At 39.1% G+C, this 14,183-nt stretch overlaps 1 protein-coding gene across 2 annotated transcripts in view; it reads right to left on the bottom strand.

Moving 5' to 3' along the window:
* lhfpl3 (LHFPL tetraspan subfamily member 3) overlaps positions 1-14,183 on the bottom strand; it is a 64,494-nt gene continuing 50,311 nt past the window's right edge. For both annotated transcript variants that reach the window (XM_055653202.1, XM_055653203.1), the window contains exons 4-6: positions 10,826-11,062; positions 5,311-5,336; positions 1-363 (exon numbers count right to left, since the gene is read on the bottom strand). In XM_055653202.1, coding sequence (XP_055509177.1) covers positions 5,320-5,336; positions 10,826-11,062 — 254 coding nt within the window. In that variant the 3' untranslated portion in view covers positions 1-363; positions 5,311-5,319. The remainder of the gene's footprint in view (positions 364-5,310; positions 5,337-10,825; positions 11,063-14,183) is intronic.

The raw sequence follows: 14,183 nt of genomic DNA, 5'->3' as shown, positions 1-14,183 counted from the left end.
ATCACTGGAAAGGAGAACAAACCTAGATTTCAAACTTTCGCCTGTTGAATTTGTTGCTGTGCATGTACAAAATATTCACAGCACAGCTCAACTGTTCATCTTAGAGAATTAACCTCAGGAGGTAGGTATGCATTCTCTTCTGGAAGGAACTTTCTCTGCAAAATCTAGACTCTTAACTCAAAACAAAGTAAATATGATCTCTTGTGGCACTCGAGTTGATGGCACACTTGCAAATCCACAATTTGGGTATTGAACGTAACAATTTACTCCATATTTTGTCGGTTTGCAGGAATAGTTGAGATCTTCAGTTGAGCTTCCTTTTTTTATTTGGTGTGGATAAAATTAGCAGTTATCTTTAATTGCCTGAAGTAGTTAGCACAGAAAATAAAATAGATGGTCATTATGTATCAACAAGAATTTTAAGTACGTTGCATTTCATGTAAGTTACAAAAGTTTGTAGTTATAATTGGCCTGAGAATTAAAATACATTTAAGTAATTAAAATTCTTGACAAATGAGGATTTTGTATTTCCATATATTTTCAGTTTTTGGTTTACAAAAGTAATTTAACAGTTCATCAGAAACTAGATCTAGTTAAGGTGTTGCATTCTAAGAAGGGCTTTTTGTTTTGAGATTTGAGCTTTCTCACCTTATCCCAGTTGAGCTACCAGTAGGATGTTGAATTGTACTATAATGTGCAAAATCATGCTCTTTCAACTGTCTGCCTGGAATCTATTCTTTACTAAGTCCTATATTAATCTTTATGTTGATCATGGGTTTCACCTTGTTGCTTCTCTATTCTAATATAAACATTAATACTGCGGACATGTACCTTGGCAGTCAAATGTCTGACTAACTGGATCTGAAGGCTTACTTTTTCTATGTAGAATTTATTTTACAATTGAATTTGTGCTGACTCTGGGGTTGAAAGTGTGGATATGTCATTTGATGTAAAAGCTTGCTGTTAGAATTGGGGTACTTTGAAAAGCTTGTTGTAAATACCAGGTACCCAATTAGTTACATTACTTTGGAACTTGACAGACAAAAGTTGGGGAGAAACATGTTTCCATGTAACCTTGCAGTAATCGAACACCATCGTCTCTTAAGAATACAGCTTCTACTTTAACAGTGGGTGGATATTGAAATTGATTAGCAATTGCTTCTATTAAACATTGTCACATAATACCTTATTTAGCTTGCAGTGCCAAAAATGGACTTTAAAAAATGTTGTTGCAAGTCTGAAATACTCTAGCCACTACATGATTTTTTTGTAACGTGGAATTTCTTGGATGTGCACCTATCATGTTAAAATAAAACAACCTGTATTAAATTTTAAAGGCAGCTCTCTACCCATTAATCGTTATCTGGCTATAAATATAAATGTATATATTCAAATAAAATGTTGGCATTCAAAATATTAAAGACTTTAAAGATTTGTATATGAATTTTACTCTAAGGCTGAACAAACCTATTTATTTTAATGTTTTATTTATTATTTATTTTTATGATACGTGACTAAGGAAAATTCATTTCGTTGTCTCTAATATGAGATAATGACAATAAATTGAATACAATACAAAAAGCTGGTTGAATTTTAAACGTGTAAATATTTGTATCTACAATGAAAAGATCAACAATTTTGCAGTACTGCTGCGTTCGTTAAGTGTAGGAAGGGAAAAGTCTGCCACTAATAATTTCACAACCTCAAATGTTCCAAACTGCTTTGTAGGTCATGAACTAAGTATTAGTCAGTGATATAATGTAAGAAAGGAGCAGTCTATTTGCAAGGCCTATTTTCTATTTTTTGGTTCTGACAGTCAATGTTTCTGGTCAAGGACTTATTTCTATCTGTACTAATGCTGCTTGATTATGCAAAGTAATGAAATAGCATTTCATTTTTTTTGGCTTTTATTGCTTTCAGCCTAATTGGCCTATTTAAAGTATTTGAAATAGTTGAAAACATGATTATCTCCAATACTCCTGCAAGTGAGTACTTTGCTATGTTAAGAGTTGGAAATAGTAGAAAGTAATAAGGGTGTAGAATGTACTCTAGAAAATGGTTATTGGTTTCGATTAAGTGGTTTAATCATGGTGAAGTTATAAATACCAATTTTGCCAGAGTAATGACTAGTTAACCTTGTCCTTCTCAATTGGTCCACTTGCTGCATTTACATCTATCCATGCAAGCACTTGTATAAGTGCTCGCAGCAGTCGCATGAAGATAAAGTCCTGAGTTCAAGCCAAGAACTCACTCCCCATTGTGTATAGCCATCAAATTGTGGGACAAACTTGGAGCACTTGTTATGTATCATTGAGCATCCCTTAGACCACCAACAGCAGCAATAAAACTGCAGAGTAAATGCTGGTACTTCTCCCATCATACCCATCTGAAAAATATGTGCTGAACTGTAACAAAGGTAAGCAATCCACAACTGGTGCATCAGATCAAAACTACAGTATTTTCATATCTATTTAGGAAGGTAGGATAGAGTTGAACATCATAAGAGGAGACTGAGGCATCCTCATTTGTGGCTGGGTCCAGCATGTGTGTGCTGTGCATAAGGCTGAAACATTTAAACCCGTTTCAGCTGGAAGAGCCGAATGAATGTTTTCTCTCATGATTCCCACCAATTTGATTCACTTAATTATATCGGGAAATGGCTGAGAGTACTGAATACAGCAAATGCATATGCACTCTAACTTTCCAGCTGTAGTATTGAATTTTGAGGAGTTGTGCTCTGGAATCAGTTGTAGTTCCTGCCAATTTTCTTCAACACGGTTTCAACTTGATGTTTCTAACAAGATGGAAAATTGTCCAGTAATGTCCCCTGAAGAAATCCCATCCAGTTAATTGTCACCAGCCAGTTATTAATCAAAGGGAGGAAAGTGCCTCTAGTTAGTATGAAACCCGCGTCTCTGGTGCTGTGAGCACAACTCTACTGCTGCACCACTGTGTTGCCACTAAAATAGCTGTGAGTGACCAGGCAGTATTTGTGCAAAAAAAAACAATTGATGTTTTGTGTTGATGACATTTCATCAAATGATCTGTCTGATTATGTCCAAGGCATTGATCTGAGCAATTAGTTTCTACCCAGACAATGCCTGACCTGGTAAATATTGCCAATTTTCTGTGTAGGAAAGAACTGCAGATGCTGGTTTAAATCGAAGGTAGACTCAAAATGCTGGAGTAACTCAGCCAGCCAAGCAGCATCTCTGGAGAGAAAGAATGGGTGATGTTTTGGGACTGATATAGTCAAAAGAAGGGTCTCGACCCAAAACGTCACCCATTCCTTCTCTCCAGAAATGCGACTTGTTCCTCTGAGTTACTCCAGCATTGTGTCCACATTCTAAATTTTCTCGCAGTTTTTGTCTTTTGAAAAAGCTCCAATGGTTGGCTTATTACTTGCACAAAGGAGAACAGTTTATGCTTGCTGAAGGAAATCACACCCGCAAGAATTCACAGCAGGGATTCCTTGGGCAGCCTTTGTATACTCAACTTCATTTACTTCATCAATGACAGACACAAAATGCTGTAGTAACTCAGCGGGACAGACAGCATCTCTGGAGAGATGGAATGGGTGATGTTTCGGGTCTAAACCAGCAACTGCTGTTCCTTCCTACACATTTCATCAATGACCACCTGTAAGGATGAAAATGGGGATACTGATGATTCTACAATATGAGATTTCATTCAACTCGAATCTAGTTTTTTATCTGCATGCAGCAAAATGTAGCCATGGATTTGTAATATTCAATCATATTGACATTACCAATTAACATCCTTCAGGAAGCCAGAAATTTTACTGATGTGCCGCAAGTAATGTAGCTGCTCAGACGTTGGGCACTTTGGCAATTGGGTCTTTGAGCTAATACGTTGCTACTATTCACTAGGCACACATATGAACTATTATTTGCCTTGAGTGCAGGTAATAACACTGAAGAAGCTTGTCCCCATACGTGGCAAAGCAATCCTTTTGATAACCTAACCCAAAACATTAACTTGCTGAGCCAGCAGCTAGTGCAGTGTATGCCATCTGCAAAATGCACTGTAAGTACTTGAAAGGCTACCCTAATAGCCTCTCCCAAAGCTACAAATGCCACCATCAAGAAGAAGTGGCAAATGTACCAGAACACTCTTATGTAGCAGCCTTAAGGGCCTGTCCCACTTGGGCGTTATTTGCGCGTCATTTACGTGATATGACGCACAACGCGGCATCATTAACGCGAGCGTGGTGAGACGTGGCGTAGGCAGTGACGTGAGGTCGGGCGCGGTGCCCCAGGATTTTGGGATTCACAAAATCTTTGCGTGATGTGCAAAAGACGCCCAAGTGGGACAGGCCCTTTACTTTGAAGTATATCACGATGTTCCTATGTGTAGGAAGAACTGCAGATGCTGGTTTAAATCAAAGGTAGATACAAAATGCTGGAGTAACGCAGCGGAACAGGCAGCATCTCTGGAGAGAAGGAATGGGTGACATTTCGGGTCGAGACCCTTCAGTCTGACGTCTCGACCCGAAATGTCACCCATTCCTTCTCTCCAGAGATGCTGCCTGTCACAATGCTATATTGTTCCAAAATCATGAAATGTTTTATCCAGTCGGAATGAGAGGGTGCCTGCATTGGAGAACTACAGAGGTTTAAGATGTCTCACCACCCTCAAGGACAATTATGTATAGGCAAAAAAAATGCTGATCTGGTCAGATGTTCAAACCTCAATTTTTTTTTTTTTTTTTTTTTTTTTAAATGCCAATGATCTTGTCTGCATTAAAGAGGATCTTGAACCGCCTCAAGTTTTGTCTCTGGACCCTACTACTCTTCGATCATCAAGTGGGTGTTAACAATTCCAGGCCTCTGCCTCTGATGTTATATTTCTTGTATTGGGAATAATACAATGTTGATTTACCTTTGTGTTAACTGTGTAGAGAGAAATGGAACCGAGATGACCAGCTGAATATTTCCAGCATTTTCTGTTTGATATCACATTTAAAACATCTGCAGTCATCTACAATTGTATAATTCCAGGGGACTGTTTACCTTAATGTTTGCTAAATCCTTGTAATATGAATTGTTTGTCAGGAAGAAGCCAAACCCAAGTGTCATACAGAGAACCCCTACTTATATTTTTGTTTATTAACTTATGGTCCTACATAAGTTTGCTGATAGAAATTGATTATTGTGCCGAAAATGTTGGACTTGTAAGTAGGTCTTTGCATTTGCAATGAATGTATTCATGGTCAACCAGGAATACAGACTGAAAGCAATCATATATGGATAAACTAAACCTGTAGAATCAAAATTACAAAATACATACCTTATTTTCTTAAGCATTTCCATCATCTGCAAAACAATAAGATATTAAATGTAAATTATTTACAAGCAGTAATTTTGGCCTGAATTTTGTGGTTGTCAGTACATTAACAGCACTTGCCATTCATGATTCTTATTACGAGCCAGAGACCTTTATTCCTCAAATAACATCAGACTAGAAATGTCTCAACATCTATTTCAAATAGGTGCTGGATGTTGCTTTGGCTGCTATCTCAGCAGATACTACTACACTAATTAACATGTACATGTATCTGATTAGATATGAAATGCTTTGGGACATCTCCAGAACAACAAACTTCTCCAATCACAAATCACTCATTTTTATCAAAATGTATTCAGTTGAGATGCAGTTTTTGCTAATAGCCGTAAGGTGGCACAGTCTTATACATTTCAAAATGGCAAAGTGAGAATTTTTGTAACCTTCACAGTAAACGTGAACAAATAAAGCAAATTCATATTTAAGCAGTTATTGAATTCAAGAATCTAAATAGCATGTCATATAAACAAAATAATTATTTCTGCTGGTAAAAACATACGATTTTCTGTTGTTAACATGGACCAATGGTACAGATTTCTTTTCAAATCGGTGTCTTAATATTTAATTTCCCTCTAATATCATTGCACTAATTCATTGAACAGAATCCGGAACTAGACAGAGAATGATGCAAAAGCCATGTGATAAGAAAGTGTAGAAAAAATGATAAAGATTTGCAGCTTGACTTTGTCAAATGACTATTAGCCGGAGGAAGCAACAAGCTGTAATCTCAGCAAAATAGCTTGACGATATATTTGTAATAAACGAAAATAAATTGTCATTTATCAGAGAAAACCACCATCCTCACACATTTCTACTGCTCCCTCTGTAACTTCTTGGTTCACACATCCCTTCCCACCCAAACGACGCCTTCCACAACCACGTTCTCCTGAAACCGTGGATGTAGCACCTGTCTCTTTACATCCTCCCACACATCCATCCAGGGACCTCAGCAGTTCTTCCAGGTGAGACAGGTTGATGTGCACCTCCTCTAACCTCGTCCACTGTATTCAGTGCTCCCTTTATGACCATAAAATTACCAGAATGTCACAAAATTACAAATGCCTTTTAAGTAGAAATCTGCCACCCTTCCCGTTTGGCAGATATGCGACTCCAGAATCATACCAAATGGTCGACTCTTAAATTCCTTAATACAGGACTACTTAGGTGCAACACAAAAAACAGTTTCACTAGTCAGAGCTAAACAATCTCATAACCAATAGCTGAGATCAAAACTTTAGACTCCTAAAAGCATCTAGATATTGGAACAAAAAGAGGTGGTTCCACAAATACTCCCATCTTCAACAATGACAGGACCCAGCATGCATGTGCTAAAGTCTGAAGCATTCATGACCATGTTCAGTCACAGGTGCTGAAAGGATGATCCATCTTCCTGTAAAAAAAAAACTAATTGCAGACTAACATTGGTGGATGGGAAATTACTGATTATTATAATATTCAATTTTACATGATTTTCCTCCCCTCACTAAACCAGGCCACTTACATCACCAACAATGAACACACTGCCTCAGTTATAGTCATAGAGTGATCAAGTGTGGAAACAGGCCCTTTGGTCCAACTTACCCACACCAGTCAATATGTCCCAGCTACACTAGTCCACTCTGACCTCGTTTGGCCCATATCCTTTCAAACCTGTCCTATCCATCCATGTACCTGGATAACTCTTTCTTAAATGTTGGGAGTCCCTGCCTCAACTACTTCCTCTGGCAACTTGTTCCATACACCCACCACCCTTTGTGTGAAAAAGTTACCCCTCGGCTTCCTATTAAATCTTTTCCCTTTCACCTTAAACCTATGTCCTCTGAGACATATCTCCGCTATAAGGAGAAGTTGAGCGCAGTTATTCCGTGGAGCGCAGGAGGCTGAGGAATGATCTTGCAGAGGTGTGTAAAATCATTCATGGGGTGAATGCACAGTCTTTTACTGAGAGTAGGAATCAAGAATCATAATATGTCATTTTAAGGTGAGATGTGATAGGAATCTAGGGGCAATTTTTTCACACAGTGTGGTGGGGAAATTGAATGAGCTGCCAAAAAAGGTAGTTGAGGCAGGTACTATAACAACAATTAAAATACATTTGGACAGGTACATGGATATGAAAGGTATAGAGGGATATACAGTATGCAAAACACAAGCAGGTAAGACCAGCATGGTTGGGTCATCTTGATCAGCATAGGCAAATCGGACTGAAGGGCCTATTTCCATGCTGTATGACTATTACACATTAATAAAGCATTTCAAACTTCTGACCCTTTTATTAATCCTCAATACATTGGAAATTATGTTTGGATTGATTTTCATCTGAGCAGTGGAAAACAAAGCAAAAAAAGCTGGAAAATCTACACTGCATGACAAGTTTCAGAGGCCCTGCAAGTGGATGATAATTTAAAAGCTACTAGGCATCGAATTGTGCCAGACATCACATTTCCATGTTTGGAATAACAATGATCATTGACAAAGACTCACAGCAAATTGAGTATTCTCTGAGCTTGAACAGTTCCAGTTTTTACATATTCCAAGCCTGCCATCCATTAAATTCTCCTCAAGCTTTCATAAAGGTGTTCTGCAACAAAACACTTTGCATTTATTATTCTTGGCATTTCTGGGGATATTGTCTCAGATCTGTTAAGCATTCTGTAATGCGCCATGACAAGACATGGTTGGTTGATGTGTAGGCAGGAACTGCAGATGCTGGTTTAAACCGAAGATATACACAAAAAGCTGGAGTAACTCAGTGGGTTGGACAGCATCTTTGGAGAAAAGAAATAGGTGACATTTTGGGTCAATAAAATTATACATGCACTGGAACACTTCTTCACTGATCAGGTTAGCTAATCGTCATTTCTGCACCAGATCCCCAAATAATTCAATAATATCAGAGTTGACAGAATTCACTGGACTCTGAGATAGTTAATTTATGCTGGTGATGTTATTAATATTCACCAGTAATTTACAGAATCACATTTTCTGATATTAATACTTCACAGAAATCAGAGATTTTATGGGCCTCATCTGTATATCTCTTTCCATCTGAAAATGCAGAAGATGTGTCAAACGCAATGGTGTGGTGGGTATTAATGTGTCACGTGCCAAGCCAGAGTATTGCAGTGAAGATTCCTCTTATCTTATTTCAACAATACTTATGATCATAATCTTTTTTGTGTGTTATTGTAAATCTTTCCATTTCCCACAACAATCAAAGAGTTATTCTATGGGCCTAGAAAAATCAAGAACTATGCAAAGATTGCCTATGTTCATTCTTTATTTTAAGACAATATTTTCATCTTTTTATTTCCAAGTCATTCAAGCTTGTCCCAGAAATGAAACTCCAATGTACTGATTTCTTCTTCTCCTGACACCAAGGATCTTTTCAGTTTCCTTATTAAGAATCAGCGTAATGGAGCTATACAGCATGGAAACAGGCCCTTTAGTCCATCTCGTCCATTTGTAACTGTGTGCTAGCAAGCTAGTTGCATGATTTGTCCAGACCTTTCCTAACAATGTACCTGTCCAAACATATCTTGTACCCATGTGTACCACATCATCTGGCAGCTTGTTCTATGTACTCACCAGCCTCCATGTGTAAAAAGATTCAGATTCAGATTCAATTTTAATTGTCATTGTCAGTGTACAGTACAGAGACAACGAAATGCATTTAGCATCTCCCTTGAAGAGCGACATAGCAAACGATTTGAATAAAAAAAATAATAAGTGTCCGGTGGGGTGATTGGCAGTCACCGAGGTACGTTGTTTAGTAGAGTGACAGCCGCCGGAAAGAAGCTGTTCCTCGACCTGCTGGTTCGGCAACGGAGAGACCTGTAGCGCCTCCCGGATGGTAGGAGGGTAAACAGTCCATGGTTGGGGTGAGAGCAGTCCTTGGCGATGCTGAGCGCCCTCCGCAGACAGCGCTTGCTTTGGACAGACTCAATGGAGGGGAGCGTGGAACCGGTGATGCGTTGGGCAATTTTCACCACTCTCTGCAATGCCTTCCGGTCGGAGACAGAGCAGTTGCCATACCATAGTGTGATGCAGTTGGTAAGGATGCTCTCGATGGTGCAGCGGTAGAAGTTCACCAGGATCTGAGGAGACAGATGGACCTTCTTCAGTCTCCTCAGGAAGAAGAGACGCTGATGAGCCTTCTTGATCAGAGTAGAGGTATTGTGGGTCCAAGAGAGGTCATCGGAGATGTTGACTCCCAGGAACCTGAAGCTAGAAACACGTTCCACCTCCGTCCCGTTAATGTGGATGGGGGTGTGCGTGCCGCCTCTGGACTTCCTGAAGTCTACAATGAGCTCCTTGGTCTTCTTGAAAAGTTATCTTTTCAATCTTTTCTCTCCCACCTTAAATCTATGTTTACTTGTTTTTGACTGGGGGGAAATAACTGAGAATATTCACCCATCTGTGCCTTTGAAGATTTTATACAACTTTGTAAGGTCACCCCTTAGCCTCCTACTCTCAAAGGAAAACAACCCCAGCCGATCCAGTTTCTCCTTAAAATTTTAATCCTCCAGACCCTTGAATCTTTTCTGAATCCTTAGGATACAAAGTCCTGGAGTAACTCAGTGGGTCAAGCAGCAATCTGGAGAATATAGATGGGTGACGTTTTGGGTCAGCACCCTATCAATCTTCTCCAGAGATGCTGCTTGACCTGATTAGTTACTCAAGCACTTTGTGTCCTTTAAACCAGCATCTGCAGTTCCATGTTTCCACATATTTTCTGCACCCTTCCCAGCTTAGTGACAAATTTTCTATAGCAAGGCAATCAGAACTATAAACAGTATTCCAATTGTGGCCTTAATAACATCTTGTACAGTTATAACATGATGTCCTAATTCTTGTACTTAATACCCTGACCAATGAAGGTCAACACATGTGGCCACTTTCACAGAACTGTGGACCTGCACTGCTCGGTCTCTGTGTCCCACAACACTTTCTGGGGCCCTACCACTTGCTCATTAAGCCCTGTCCTGATTTATCTGAATTATACTCAATTTGCCATGAATGCTAGGGAACTCAGGGAAGTTAATAATGCTGTATTGAAGAGAATCTACATTACTGAATCTACATTACTGAAGGTAGCAGGGAGATGGGTGTGTGGCCAGGATGGTGTGGGTCTTTGATGATACTGCCAGCCTTTTTGAGGCAGCGACTGCGATAAATCCACTCGATGGAAGGAAGGCAGAGCCGATGATGATTACTAAGTCTATCAATTGTTTTAATAAAATTCATGGTTATATATTCTGGACATATTTTTAACCGTTAAATATTTTGAAGAATGGATTTATTAATGGATCTGTTAACGTTCAAACTTAAGTAAGTTGTGGGTTATATCTGAGAACTACATGAAGGTAAAAAGTCAACCATATTTATAAATTTTTTGTAATTCTTGAATAAAGGATCCGTACAAATTCAAACTATTTACTGTGACTGAGAAAGATCATACCTTTGGCATCCACTTTGAAGTCATCTGGCAGTAAACCATCTTGCCTGTTGCCTAGGACGAATGCCAGAAATGAAAGGATGAGAGCATCTAGGATTCCAATAATTGCCAGAATGTAGGCCCAGCGAACAGAGCAGGCACCAAGGGTGTACTTGTCCGTTTTTTCCCCACACATGCGTTTTACTTCATCTGAATCCCAGCCATCTGGAAAGATCATGCAGCCCAAGATCAAACAGCCAGCTGAAAGAGAAAACTGGAAGTAAGGAACAAAAGCATTTCATAAACTCGTGTACATCATGCAAGCTTTGGAAAATGATGACCACATGGATGCTGCCTGACCTGTTGAATGCTCCGGGCATTTTCTGTTTTGTTTTGAATTTTCAGCATCCACAGATGTTTGGTCCAGTTTTCAATATTGTACTTGAGTTAAAAACACCACTTCCAAGTTCTATCAATAACCATTCTGACTTGGAAATATTTCACTGTTACTTCATTGTTGCTGGATCAGAACCCGGGAACTCCCTCCCCATCAGCATTATAGGTATACCCACACCTCAAGGACAGCAACAGTTCAAGAAGGCAGCTCACCACTGCTTTCCCAAGGGCAACTAAGGATAAGCAATTAAATCCTGGTCCAGCAAGTTAAACCCATGCTTTGAATGAATAGAATTTGGTTCAGGATCCAATGCATTTGCTGATTATTTCTCTAAGCCGAGCAGAGATAACTACATTTTTATGATTCCTATATTTCATTCTGCCTTCTCTGCAATTGGACATAATGATTTTCCAGTTCATTTAATAAATGCTGCATTAACACATCAATATATTTGGAGATTCTTTCAAACTTCAGCTGTTTTATAAAAGAAAACAATTAATTTGTGTAATCGCTTCCTTGAAAAGCAAATAAATGAACCTTTAACAAGCTCAAGATGTTTAATAAAATTTAAGGACTAATATCAGGCTACTAATTATTTTGAAATACTTATTTTCAGTTTTATTAATATACAAGTCAGGCAACTACACAATAAAAAAAGCAATAATCTAACTGCATCTGCTACCAAACTTTTTCCCATTGGCTGCACTTAGCTTTTTTGGCTCTGCTGCACCAATTAAGCTCAAAGGTTGGCCCCTGCAGCTACTCTGCAAAGTGGAGTGGTCTGCAAGCAAAGACTAGACATCAGAGAGTGGATCCTGAGTGAACTCGCAGAAAGCCATGATGGCCTTTTTGTAGCTTGATGATTCATGTCCAAGTGAGTTCTGCTATACTCCACATGCAGTTACATGTAGACTGAAATTACAATAACAAAAACAATGATTAGGTGTGTTGCTATAGTAAGACTAGGTTTGTGACAAGGTATGCAAAACAGCAACTTAAATCGCTCGATACTGAAAGGAGCGAGATAGGGACACCTATATTGCTGAATCTCTCAAAATGCAGGATGTAATCAATGGAGCACTTACCATTACCTGTATAGGGTGATTTCACTAAAGGTCACTGGAGCGTAGATCCGCACCCAAGTGACCAAAATTCTCAAGTGGAGGACACTCGAGGGTTCGGTACATGTTAGTGGATGGGAAAAAACGCATTTTCCCACCCGTTAAAAACATAGAAAACGGCGAGGTTGTGAGCTGCAAATTACTGTGCCAGTCGGGGTGACCGTGAGGCACAGCTACCTAGATTTACAGGAAAAATAAAAGATAGCAAGTAAGGTAAATTCAAGAGGGAACTGAAGGTGCCAAACCGGCGGAAATGAACAGCCGACATTTGCCGTGGATATTTACAGGTCCAAAATATCGGGAATTATCGCGTTTGCTCGCTGAATTTCATCAAAAGTAAGGCATTATTAACTTACTTTTTATAAATTCAGCGAGCAAATGCGATAATTCCCGATATTTTGGACCTTTAAATATCCACGGCAAATGTCAGCTGTTCATTTCCGCTGGATTGACACCTTCAGTTCCCTCTTGAATTTACCTTACTTGCTATCTTTATTTTCCCCTGTAAATCTAGGTAGCTGTGCCTCACGGTCACCCCGACTGGCACAGTAAATTGCAGCTCACAACCTCGCCGTTTTCTATGTTTTTAACGGGTGGGAAAATGCGTTTTTCCCCATCCACTAACATGTACCGAACCCTCGAGTGTCCTCCACTTGAGAATTTTGGTCACGTGGGTGCGGATCTACGCTCCAGTGACCTTTAGTGAAATCACCCTATTCACTATTAAAATTCTCAATTTTCCTAACAAAAAGTATCACTTGATATATCTCCAGACTGTGAGACTGGATACAAGAAATATCTATATGATTAAAAGTCTCATCTTGACCACTTCCTGTCTGCGCTGTATATTGATTTTCAAAAATAAAATGCTACCATATATCGCTATGATTTTTTTTGGCCATCTTACTCAGTCCTCCTCCACTGAGCAGGCCCCGAGGATTTTTCCCATCGATGAAAAATAAAAAAAGTTATGAGTTGTTAAAAAATCTTGAGATCCTCTCATCTGTCAATCACCGTAATGAAGGTAACGCCCCTTCCAGGGGAGGAGGACTATAAAACCCCGGATGCCTCGACATGGCTCAGTCACTCTCATTCTAAGCTGTGAATCAACTGAACTCTGAGTCTGCAATGTACTTGCAATAAATGATTTGTAAATCCTTAATGACAATGCCATGAGTTGTTTGGCCTGCTGCCCTGACTGTGCTTGAAACTGCAATGCTTTATTAGGTCCGACTGTGTTTAGAAGGAATACATGCTTTATTAGGTCCGACTGTGTTTGGTTCAAAAGACCCGCTCAATTTGCCATGAATGCTAGGGAACTCAGGGAAGTTAATAATGCTGTATTGAAGAGAATCTACATTACTGAATAGATGGTGCTGGAGGTCTGAAAATGCATTAAGATGATTAAATTCCTGGGACCTGATCATATGTATCACTATGATTTGTGCACGGGATACACTAAATGACAATGATTGGCCCTTAAGTTAAAAGAATATTTGTATCAGTTTTTACACTCCTCTTGCTGATGGGGTTTTATGAACACATTTTCTTTGCAGCTCTTTTACCTTTTCCAAATATAAAAGCTAGTCGAAAAGGTACAATGGTAGTAATTCACTGAATCATAGAATTGTTAAGACACAGAAGGAGACCATTTAACCCGCTGAATCTATGCCAGTTCTTATCAGCACAATCTACCTGCAAAATTATTCAGATCATAACTATTTTCTTTAAAAACCATTCTCTTTCCTCCGTTAAACCTAAGCATCCTATATCTTTGGAACATTTGCAGTTGGGAATTTTTTTTCTCTATGCTAAGGCAGTCATTTTGTGACTTCCGCTTAGTGGACAGGTCGCGCTGATTGCG

Source organism: Leucoraja erinacea, chromosome 22, assembly GCF_028641065.1.
Source record: "Leucoraja erinacea ecotype New England chromosome 22, Leri_hhj_1, whole genome shotgun sequence".
NCBI lineage: Eukaryota > Metazoa > Chordata > Chondrichthyes > Rajiformes > Rajidae > Leucoraja > Leucoraja erinaceus.
The sequence above is the reverse complement of the archived record's forward strand: the minus strand, read 5'-3'. Positions and strand labels throughout refer to the sequence as shown.